Consider the following 12,008-nt stretch of genomic DNA (forward strand, 5'->3'; position numbering starts at 1 on the left):
GGTGGAGAGAGAGAGAAACGGAGAAAGAGAGGAGGGCTGCGGGGAGGAGAGAGGGGAGGAGAGAGGAGAGGTAGAGTGGGGAGAAGGGGAGAGGAAGAGAGGAGGACTCGGAGGGGAGCGAGGAGGCCGCGGCGGACTCAGGGGCACGTCGGCCGGGCCACCTCCGCGAGCCAGACGTCGCCATTCCGCTGCTCGGGGCGCCGCCGCCGCCGCCACCGCGCCCGGGGGCCATGCTCCCGCCGCCCCCGCGCCAGCCGCCGCCCCAGGCGCGGGCGGCCCGCGGCGCGGTGAGCCTGCAGCGGGCCTTTCTGCGCGGCCCGCTGGGCGTGCTGCGGCTGCTGCAGCTGCTGGCCGGCGCCGCCTTCTGGATCACCATCGCCACAAGCAGGTACCAGGGCCCGGTGCACTTCGCGCTCTTCGTGTCCGTGCTCTTCTGGCTGCTGACCCTGGGCCTCTACTTCCTCACGCTGCTGGGCAAGCACGAGCTGGTGCCCGTGCTGGGCTCGCGCTGGCTGGTGGTCAACGTGGCACACGACCTGCTGGCGGCCGCGCTCTACGGCGCCGCGATGGGCATCATGATCAGCCAGACGCAGAGCCACAGCTACTGCAACCTCAAGGATTACCAGATGTCCTGCGCCTACCACGCCTTCCTGGCGGCCGCCGTCTGCGGCGGCCTCTGCCTCGGCCTCTACCTGCTCTCAGCACTCTACGGCTGCTGCCGCCACTACCAGGGCGAGCAGGAGGTGGCGTGAGGTCGCTGCGCCGCGGGGCGGGGGACCCGTCCTTCCTGCCGCCACCGCCCCGCGCCCGTGCGCCCCGGCTCCCTCCCCTCGCCTCGCCCTGCGTTCCTGCCGCCGCCCGCGCCCCGGCGCCCGGATCGCAGTTCCCGTCCGACGGCTTCGCCGCAGTCCAGAGTCCGGACAGCTGCGCCGTCTCCTGGGACCAGGGCAGAGCCGCATCCGAGGGGCGGACGCACTCTTTCAGTCGGGCCGCCCCGGGGCGAAGCCTCGCGGTTCCTCATCCCCTTCCCGGCCGAGAGCGAGACGTGGACAGGCGCCGCGTAGATCCGGGGGAGGCTCCCAAATTGGAACCAGTCTACTGGCGGCGCCACTGCCCCCTCCCTCTCGCTCCGCGTTCGGAAGAGCACCCCCTTGCCCTGGCCCCTCTTCCAGCCCCGAGTGCTGAAAAAGGCAGGCATGACGTCGCGGGCGGAGCTGGGGACGGGCCTCCACTGGTCCTGGGATGAGCGACGGGTGTGGTTTTAGCTTGGGATTGTGCGGGCATCCTGCGCATTCCTTCCGGGCCATCCCTCGGTGCTTTGATGTCTTGCGCTGGGGCCCATCTGCAAAGGTGAGGATGGATAAGGGGGCTGTACCCTTGCACCTTTGGAGTCTTCTTTCTCCTCCTGTTCCGTCTTTGTCCTCGCGGTTCACGGAGGCCAGTTCCTAACGCCCACTAGCTTCCCTGGCCTCACCTTCCCAGCCTTCCTCTCACAGGTTTCTGTTCCGTCCCCACCTCCCAATATCTTTTTTGCATTAGGGATACCACACCTACGTCAAGGAATGTTAGGCGAGGCCCACCCCCTTCCTTTTGCAGATGGAGACTCAGAGCTTGCTCTTGCGAACAACCAGAAAAAGATTAGAACCCGGTCTTTGGACTCTCAGTCTAGCGTTGTTTACTTTAAAGCACTGGTTGTTCCCAGGAATCCGGACTCTGGAGCTACCCTCTAATAGAGGGTTCCAAGGCCCAAAGGGTTTGTCTAAGGTGCTTTCTCCCCGTCTTGAAGATTCACAGTGCTCATTAGCATATGAAAGGCTTTGAGAAGTCCTGCTCTAAAAGAAGCCCAGGTAACTTAGTTTACAGTGTTAACTGCCTCTGGACCTGGACCAGCTTTTTCCACCTAAGGTTCCAAGCAGCCGTGCGTCGTCCTGGCTCTCATTTATCACCAAGGGTCCCGACCCGTTGGCTGTGGTCTGTTTGAAGACAAGGGGCACTCCTTCTCTTTCCCAGGGAATTTCTATAGCAGAGGGAGGCCCCGCACCCCCTCCATTAAAGAGAAGATAGCCGGCCCTGCCAGGCCAGCGAGAGCCTGGGGAAACTGTGGATTGAACATTCCTTTACATTGTTTGGGAAATGAAGCCAAGGTTGTCCAGATGGTTTCCTGGTTTCCCAGTCAAAAGGAACATCACCTGTAAGAGATGCTGGCATTGACCATAAGCAACTGGCAGGGGTGGGTCACACCAAACAGAGAAGAAAACTCGGGATCTGGGATGAACAGCTGGCCCAGCCTCGGTAAGGTAAGATGCCTCTTGGCTTTCTGGCGAGCTCATAGGCCTTTGAATAAAAAAACCCAGAGCCCGCTCCTTTTCTAAAAGATAAAGGGTTTGGGCTACCCTGGTGGCGCAGTGGTTGGGAGTCCGCCTGCCGATGCAGGGGACACGGGTTCGGGACACGGGTTCGTGCCCCGGTCCGGGAGGATCCCGCATGCCGCGGAGTGGCTGGGCCCGTGAGCCATGGCCGCTGAGCCTGCGCGTCCGGAGCCTGTGCTCCACAACGGGAGAGGTCACAACAGTGAGAGGCCCACGTACCGCAAAAAAAAAAAAAAGTTAAAGTGTTTTTATTCAGGAGCAAGTTGAAGGGGTGACAGTAATAACCACAATGTCCAAAGGGTTATGACAACAATTCAACCTTTTTGCTAAATCCTTCAAAGGTCTGCTCTTTGAAAAAGTTCAGCCCTCTCTGGATTAGAAACTAGAATAGGGGAAGCCAGAATGCTTTTTTGTGAGCGTGTTTGTAGAGTTTAGGAAGAAAAGTCTTAGGTTTCTCTGTTGTAGTGGTGAAGATCTGGGTGGGGATGTGGAGTGCTTTTGTGAGTTTTACATAGTCACCATCTTTACATCTTTGTGCCCGGCACTGCTCAAAGCACTTATGTATTCATTTCATTCTCTCAACAACCCTACTGAGCTGGGTTCTAGTATTATTTCCATATTCTGTATGAGGAAAATGAGTCACAGAGAGGTTAAGTGACTTACCTAGAGTCTCCCAGCTGGTGAGTTTGGATTTGAACTCTGGCAGTCTGTCCTCTTCAGAACCAGGCTGTGCTGTATACAGTAGGGGGTCAATACATGTTAGATGCTGTTAACATGGTTATCTTTATTTATTTATTTTAATATTTTTGGCCACACCACGTGGCTTGTGGGATCTTAGTTCCCAGACCAGGGATTGAACCTGCACCCTCAGCAGTGAAAGCGTGGAGTCCTAACCGCTGGACCGCCGGGGAATCCCCATGGTTATCTTTGGGAAAAAAAATTTTTTTTAATTGTGGTAAAATATTCATAACATACAATTGACCATCGAAATTGTCTTTAAAGCGTACAGTTCAGTGACATTAAACACATTCACAGTGCCGTGCAGCCATCAGCACCATCCATCTCCAGAACTTTTTCATCTTGCAAAACTGAAACTCTGTAACCATTAAAATTGTGGTTATTTGTGTTATTGTTGTTGCTGTTGTTTTCTGTCCTCCGGGAAATCCCAGAACACTGAGCCCTTCAGCATCTCAGTTAGGCTGGGGTCCTGCTGCCATGCTCCAGGCAGGGTACCTGTTTCCTTAGTGCCCACTGCTGGTGCCAGCCAGAACCTGGGGGTGACCTTTGCTGGGATACTGGAGGTGTCTTGGAAGCCCGGCAACTTTGGTTCTTCTGTTGCAGATTTCCATGTTGCTGAGGCCATGGAGACTCCCAGAGCCAGTCATTCTGACCTCTCCCAGGGCCCCTTCCCTGGGCCAGCAGAGGGTTTCAGTGTTTTCACTGGCCATATAAGGAGGTGGGGAGAGGGAATAATCTTTGCCCAGCAGCTCCCTTTCCACATCATTCGGTGGAAGAGCCAAGATGGTGAAGGTTCCTTTTGCCTTGACGTAGAGAAATTCCTATTCTGCTTGCGTTATGACTTGGGCACAAGCTTCCAGATACCTGGAACTGAGCCGTGCACCCCTGAACCCTAAGCAATGGCTTTTGAGCTCCAGCATGTGTTCTTTTCTCTTTTTTAGATCATCACATAAGCTGCACCTTCAGCTCAGATACAGCCCTTTGAGGACCTCTTCGTAGCCCGCAGCCCATAGCGCTTTGTCTGTGGTTAGCTGACCTTATTCAGGAGCAGACGTCTCCTTGGCCTTCATGGTACCTTATACAGCCACATGTGCCTGAAACATTCCAGAGCTCACTGGCTCGTCTAGATGTGCCTTCCCACTTGGCCTCCCGCGGCTTCTCCAGATGTGAGAAGGACATGAAGACAGCTCCCACACCCATCCTCTCCTTCCCCTCGGGGCCCTGTGCCATGGGAATGACTACCTGAGCCGGCCCGGAACTTTTGGATACTGGAGGCAGTCTCCTTGGCCTCCCTCTTTGGACTCCACGACTCGATCCAACCTGACACTGCTGTGGGCTGCCCCCAGCCCAAAAGTCTGGGACCACTTGTGGGCCCAGGAGAGGCTTTCTCCAGTATTCTACAAAGGCCAAAGAGAGGGTGTGCGTGGGAGGGTGAGGGAGGGTAGGGAGAAGAGGGGACCGATGTGCTTCATTCAGTAGTTTAGTGGTGATTACTAATATGCTTTTCTGAATAAAGTTTGTTTGTCTGATCTGGGTGTATGTGTCTTCTCTCCTGCCCCCTGCAGTAACACTCTGTGTCAGGTCCCCTAGCCTCCCTCCATCTTCTCATTTTGCCACATTTGTCTGCCTCCCTGGCTTCCCCTTCTTTCTGGGAGGGAAAGAAAAATGAGGTCATAGATTTCCAGTACAGTTAAGGCAGGGCACAGGAATCAGGAATAAAACTCCCTGTGTCTGTCCCTGACTGAGGCTGAAGGGAATTCCAGAAGCTCCCACCCCTGCTCTCAATGGGCCCTCTGTTTGGGAAGTTCCACTGCCTGATAGGCAGGCACAGAATGACTATGGTCACGGAACCAGAGGGTCCTGTTCTGGTCCAAGCCCATCATATTACAGAAGGGGAGATGAACCCCAGGGTGGAGTGGCAACTTGCTTAATGTCACAGAGCTGACTGGGGCCAGAGTGGGGTCTCCTGGAGCCCAGGCTCTGGTTCTTTCCTGCAGATCATCGTTCTGGTGTTGCCTTCTAGACACACCCAATCTGGTCCCCCCTCTCTGCCTTCCAGCCTCAGCCTGCTGACTGAGGTACCCTGGAAAGGGCTGGAGGGCAGTTAACAGGCTTCTTGTCGGCTCCTCCCTCCTGTGACCTGGGCCTGCTGTCCACAGCCGGGACATAGAGTTCTGCTGGCAGATCTCAAAGCACACCTAGAACAGCTCCAGGCAGGGATCTGATGCTGTGTGTGCTCCACACCCACTCTCTTCAAAGCACCCTCCTCAAAATACAGCACAGGGCTTCCCTGGTGGCGCAGTGGTTAAGAGTCCTCCTGCCGATGCAGGGGACACGGGTTCGTGCCCCGGTCCGGGAAGATCCCACATGCCGCGGAGCGGCTGGGCCCGTGAGCCATGGCCGCTGAGCCTGCGCGTCCGGAGCCTGTGCTCCGCAACGGGAGAGGCCACAACAGTGAGAGGCCCGCGTACTGCAAAAAAACCCAAAAACAAACAAACAAACAAAATACAGCACAAACTCTCTCTCTCATCCTCCTCTTCATGGTTTGCATTTCCAGCTTGGAGGAGAATGCCAGCAGCTGCCCAAGATCCTCCCTGTCTCTCCTCTTCCCTCTGTGTCAATTAGTGAATATCACACGAAATAAAAAGTGGCCTTTATGCAAAGGCTGGTAAGCCACCTGCTCTACTTTAGCTCGGTGGAATATTTGCAATTGAAAATGGTGCATTACCTTATTTGATCTTGTCACCAGTCTTAGAGGTTGGCATTGTCACCCCCATTCAATAGAAGAAATAGAGCCCCAGAGAGGAGAAGGCCTTATCCATGGTCACATAGCTGGCAAGTGGCAGGACTGGGCCTGGAAAGAAGATGTTCTCTTACTATCCTCAGCAGCCAGTTGCTAAGCCCTGTGGGCCTCTGGGCAGGCTCTGAGGTAGAGGTGGAGTTTGGTTTTCCCTCCTAGAGACCAGGTGTTCAGGAATGGTCTAATCTGACATTTCCTGTTTAATGCTGGCACTTTGAAATAAGACACTGCTCCTTGGGGACATAACTGAGCCCATTTGGGTCTGGGGAATCTGAGGGGTTTGTTCATTTCTATTACTTTTCCTGCTTTTCTAGGGATGGGAGTGGGATGGTCAATGGTGAGGAAGGAGAATTAAGAATTCCTTTTCAGGCATAAAAAGGAAAAGGCAGGGATATGGGAGAAAGGTCTCGTTAGCACTATTTTTATTGTTTTTGTTTGTTACAATTGTTATTTGTAGAATAAAATAGTAATATATACCCATTAAATTTTTTTACCTGTACAGAAGTGTACAAAGTAAAAAGAGAAGTCATTCGATCATCCTAACCTCACACCTGAGCAATAAGCCATTGTTCACTATTAAGCCTTCTTCCTTAATTTTTATAACTAACGAAATATCTGGATGCTCACCCAAATACACACATATACATTCAGGCTCTTCTACAACTTGCTTTTAAAATTTAGCAATAATATAGTTCTAAACACTTTCTAATGTTCTATAATATAATAATATAGCTCTAGTCCTTTTAATTTAATTTTATTATTTTTTTGGAGAAAGAGTTCCACTACCACAGTGGGAATTTTTATTTTATTTTATTCTTTTTTTTTAATTTATGTAATTTATTTATTTTTGGCTGCGTTGGGTCTTTGCTGCTGCTCGTGGGCTTTCTCTAGTTGCAGAGAGCAGGGACTACTCTTCTCTTCGTTGCGGTGCACGAGCTTCTCACTGCGGTGGCTTCTCTTGTTCTCTTGTTTGAGCACAGGCTTTAGGCATGTGGGCTTCAGTAGTTGTTAGTTGTGGCGCACGGGCTTAGTTTCTCCACGCCATGTGGGATCTTCCCGGACCAGGCATCGAACCCTTGTCCCCTGCATTGGCAGGTGGATTCTTTTTCTTTTTTTTTTTTTGCGGTACGCGGGGCCTCTCACTGTTGTGACCCCTCCCGTTGCGGAGCACAGGCTCAGCGGCCATGGCTCACCGGCCCAGCCGCTCCACGGCATGTGGGATCTTCCCGGACCGGGGCATGAACCCATGTCCCCTGCATCGGCAGGCGGACTCTCAAGCACTGTGCCACCAGGGAAGCCCTCTTTTGCTATTTTTATTACCTATGCTCCAGATGAAGTTTGTTTATTTGTGTGTGTGCTCTTGCCTGACATTTGTATCATGGATGGTAATTCCGGACTCAGAATAAATTGGGAAGTTTTCCATCTTGTTCTGTTCTCTGGAATATTTTAACCATATCATTTTACTGATGGGTTTAATAAAATTGTCTACAAAATAACCTGGTCCTGATGCCTTTTAGGAAGCTTTTTTTGTTTTATTTATTTGTTTTTAGCCAAGCTGTGCGGCTTGTGGGATCTCAGTTCCCCGATGAGGGATTGAACTGGGGCCATGGAAGTGAAAGCCTGGAGTCCTAACCACTAGGCCACAAGGGAACTCCCTTTTAGGAAGTTTTTTGGTTAATTCTCTCAGTTTCGTTAATGGTAATTGGTCTATGCAGGGTTTTTTGTGGCTCACCTACTGCCTTTCCATTCGTGGCATTTTTATTCAAGTTGTCTCTCCCATTAATTCTCTCATCTAATTCTCCAATTTAGAATGAGAACTTTTTGAGGGAAGAATTCCAGGCTATTCTTCTCTATATTCCCATGAAAGGCACATAATAAGTAGTTATTTGGTGGAATGAATGAATATTGGTGTTTAGCTGCTGTAACAAACACACCTCAACATTTCAGTGGCTTAATATAACAAAAGTCTATTTGTTGTTCACATACAAATCTATTTCTGCCTCACATAGTTGTCCATTGTGGATATTCCAGGTCAGTGGGAGGTTTCCAGGATGTGATGATTCAGGGACTTAGGCTCCTCCCACTTTGTGGCCCCGCCATCCCCTCTGCTTTGAGCTGGCATTTGGGAGAAAAGCGGGAGGAGTAGATTTCCGACATTTAAATGCCTTGGACTAGAAGTGACTCTCATCACTCACTTCTTTTGGGGAGTCACATGACCGAATAATCTATATGCAAGGAGGCTGGAAGGTGTAGTCCATGGTGGGGCAACAGCTGCCCGGCTATACAACTCTATACCCTGGAAGAGGGAAAGGACTTTTGGGTGGACAGTTAACTGCTTCTTTGCTGGGAGGCCACAGGTTTTATTGCTGAGGTTTTCATTGCCTTGCTCTTTGAGACTTTTTTTGCCCCTGTGTTTGATGAATGGTTGTTTTCATGGCTGCCAAGAGCTGTTGAGTAAGAGTATAACAGCAGACATTCATTTCCGTGCTGTGTTTGTCCAACAACTCACTGTGTCACAGCTGGAAAACTCATTACTCATGAGGGCTTCTTTCCCAGGTACAAGAACATAAAGATGTTATTTATTGAACACTTTTCAGAGCAATGGCAGTGAGTTATTAATCCAAAAATATACCCCAATATTAAGTTTAAATACTAGAGTAAACCCAAATATTAAAGAGAATCTAAAAATACATATCGGTCAAATGTTTTTCATTTATTCATTCATTTAAAAAAATTGAAACAGTTCCTGTAAGATAAAATTTCGCGCAGAAATTCTCCGTTTTAGAGCGTACAATTCACTCTAATTAGTGAATTAGTATATTCACAAAGTTGTGCAACTATCGCCACTGTCCAGTTCCAGAACATTTCCATCACCCGAAAAAGAAACGCTGTACCTATTAGTCACTCCCAATTCCTTCTTCCCGCCAGTCCTTGGCAGCCACTAATCAATCTACTTTCTGTCTGTATGGACTCGCCTGCTCTGGACATTTAGTGTAAATGGAATCATACAATATGTGGTCTTTTGTGTCTACATGGCATAATGTTTTCAAGGTTCATCTATGTTGTAGCATATATCAATACTTCATTCCTTTTAATGATAAATATTAATATTCCACTGAATGGATATATCACACTTTCTTTATCCATCATTCCTCCGTTTAAAATTTTTAAAAATTGTGGCAAAATACACATAACATAAAATTTACCATCTTAACCATTTAAGAAAAATAAGTTTATTTATTTAGGCTGCATTGGGTCTTTGTTGCTGCACACAGGCTTTCTCTAGTTGCGGCGAGCAGAGGCTACTCTCCGTTGCGGTGCACTGGCTTCTCATTGCGGTGGCTTCTCTTGTGGAGCACGGGCTCTAGGTGCATGGGCTTCGGTAGTTGTGGCTCGTGGGCTCAGTAGTTGTGGCTTGCAGGCTCTAGAGCGCAGGCTCAGTAGTTGTGGCGCATGGGCTTCATTGTTCCACGGCATGTGGGATCTTCCTGAACCAGGGATCAAACCTGTGTCCCCTGCATTGGCAGGCAGATTCTTAACCACTGCACCACCAGGGAAGTCCCCATCTTAACCTCTTTTTTTTTTTAAACCCCACATTTGTTTTTATTTATTTATTTTTGGCTGTGTTGGGTCTTCGTTTCTGTGCGAGGGCTTTCTCTAGCTGTGGCAAGCGGGGGCCACTCTTCATCGCGGTGCGCGGGCCTCTCACTATCGTGGCCTCTCTTGTTGCGGAGCACAGGCTCCAGACGCGCAGGCTCAGTAGTTGTGGCTCACGGGCCTAGTTGCTCCGTGGCATGTGGGATCTTCCCAGACCAGGGCTCGAGCCCGTGTCCCCTGCATTAGCAGGCAGATTCTCAACCACTGCGCCACCAGGGAAGCCCCCTTAACCATTTTTTAAATGTACAGTTCATTGGTATTAAATATGTTCACGCTGTTGGGCAACCATCTTCAGAACTCTTCTCATCTTGCAAAACTGAAAGTCTGTACTCATTAAATAATAAATCTCCATTCCCCCTCCCTCCAGCCCCTGACAACCACTATTCAATACTTTCTGTCTCTATGAATTTCACTGCTCTAGATACCTCATATAAGTGTAATCATACAGTATTTGTCTTTTTGTGACTGGCTGAGCTCTTCACTCAGCATCAATGTCCTCAAGGTTCATTCATGTTGTAGCATGTGTCAGAATTTCCTTATTTTTAAGTAAAAATAGCCCATTGTGTATGTATACACCACATTTTGTTTATCCATTCATCCATTAGTGGACACTTGGGCTGCTTCCACCTTTTGTGATTAAAACTGCTGTGAACATGGGTATACAAATATCTCTTCGAGACTCTGCTTTCAGTTCTTTTGGGTATATGCCCAGAAGTGGCATTGCTGGATCATATGGTGATTCTGTTTAACTTTTTTAGGAACTGCCATATTGTTTTCCATAGAGTCTGCACCATTTACGTTCCCACCAACAGCACACAAGGTTCTTGTTTCTCCACATCCTCACCAACACTTGTTATTTTTTGTTTTACTCATTTATTTTAAAACAAGCATTCACTGAGTACCTACTATGCCAGGGCTGTGCTATATACTTGGCAGAAACTGGGACTGGCAAGATGTTAAGTCACAGTCCCCCTGCTCTCAGGAATTCAGGACACAATGAGGGAAATAGTCATGTTCAAGAGAAAGATTGAAATGCAAGGTGAGGGACTTCCCTGGCGGTCCAGTGGTTAAGACTCCGAGTGTCCACTGCAGGGGGGCGTAAGTTTGACGCCTGGTCGGGGAACTAAGATCCTGCATGCTGCACGGCCAAAAAAAAAAAAAAAAAAGAAAAGAAAGAAAGAAAGAAAAAAGAAATGCAAGGTGATAGGTGCTTAATAGAGATGAAAGAGTTCTGTGTAAACACAGAGGAGGAAGTGAGGAATTATTTGGGGAAGTCTTTACAAAGAACCTGATATTCAAGCTGGATGTTAAAAGGTGAGCAGGGGGAGATGAGGTGGAAGGAAAGGTAATCTAAGCCGACAGAGCAGCACATAGCAGCCAGCCTCCAAGATGGCCTCCAGGATGGCCCCGATAATTCTCACCTCCTGGTAGTTATGCTGTTGTATAATCTTCCCACTATGCATTGGAATGTTGACTAGTTCGCACCCGTAAAACCAACAGGATACTGTGAAAGTGACAGTGTGTGACTTTTGAGGATATGGCATAGAAGACCTTGTAGCTTCCTGCTTTGCTCCCTCTTGGATCTCCTGCTCTGGGGGAAGTCAGCCTCCATGTCGCGAGGACACTCGAGATGCCTTCTGGAGAGTCCCAGGTGGAGAGGAACTGAAACCCCTTGCCAGCCTGTCAGCACAAGAGCCAGCACCAACCGGTCTGCTATGTGAGGAAGCCAATCCTCCAGCCCCATCAAGCCTTCAGATGACAGCAGCCCTGGCCAGCATCTGAGTACAACCTCACAAAAGCCCCTGGGCCAAAACCACCCACCAAGCTGCTTGCAGTTTCCTGCAAAACCCACCCAAAAGCCAAATAATACATATTTATTATTGTTTTAAGCCACTAAGTTTTTTGTTTTTTTGCGGTTTTGATAAGCCAGTAAGTTTTGAAATAATTGTTACACAGCAAGAGATAACTAATGCAGCTAGAAGCATGAGAAGATCTGGTGTATGCAAGAAACGGTGGCATGAGAGACCATCGCCAGAAACCCCAAGTTTAGAGAGGCTTCTGAACAAGTCTGTGTAAGAGTGGGTGAGAGCGCCATCTGGTGGAGAAAGCTGTGCTTAGACATTCCCTTCTCTTCCTGCTCATATTTTTCCAGCTTGTTCTACCTAACATTTCTTGCTAATATTTCTCCAAGGGCCCCAGTGAAATTAAATTATGTGGACCATATACACCCTTGCTTATAGATTCAAAGAGTAACCTCTGAAAAATGTCATGTTAAGGTATTAATTATCCTCTTTTTCTATTTTATTTTCTCCCTTAGTCTCTCCCACCTATCAGCTATCCAGGGGAAAACATCAGTGGCACCAGGATTTGAGGCAAGAAGTGAAGACTCAGAATGCTGGAGAAGGGAAAGAAGGAACCAGGAGAACTTGATTATGAAAAATCAG

The 12,008-nt window shown here is 49.3% G+C and overlaps 1 protein-coding gene across 4 annotated transcripts; it reads left to right on the plus strand.

The window, feature by feature from the left end:
- The first annotated feature begins 230 nt into the window (after positions 1 to 230).
- Positions 231 to 11,941, plus strand: MARVELD1 (MARVEL domain containing 1). Of its 4 annotated transcripts, XM_029244607.1 has the most exons (3): positions 231 to 1,350; positions 2,011 to 2,297; positions 4,049 to 4,628. In XM_029244607.1, the coding sequence occupies exon 1, from the start codon at positions 231 to 233 to the stop codon at positions 750 to 752; it is 522 nt and encodes a 173-aa protein (XP_029100440.1). In that variant the 3' UTR covers positions 753 to 1,350; positions 2,011 to 2,297; positions 4,049 to 4,628. The 4 variants fall into 4 exon arrangements, with proteins under 4 accessions (XP_029100440.1, XP_029100442.1, XP_029100439.1 ...); XM_029244609.1 differs by lacking the exons at positions 2,011 to 2,297; positions 4,049 to 4,628 and adding an exon at positions 11,882 to 11,941; XM_029244606.1 differs by having other exon boundaries at positions 231 to 2,297.
- Positions 11,942 to 12,008: the final 67 nt, after the last annotated feature.

The sequence above is a fragment of the Monodon monoceros genome, unplaced genomic scaffold, assembly GCF_005190385.1.
Source record: "Monodon monoceros isolate NGI ecotype Baffin Bay Population unplaced genomic scaffold, NGI_Narwhal_1 Super_Scaffold_4, whole genome shotgun sequence".
Lineage (NCBI taxonomy): Eukaryota > Metazoa > Chordata > Mammalia > Artiodactyla > Monodontidae > Monodon > Monodon monoceros.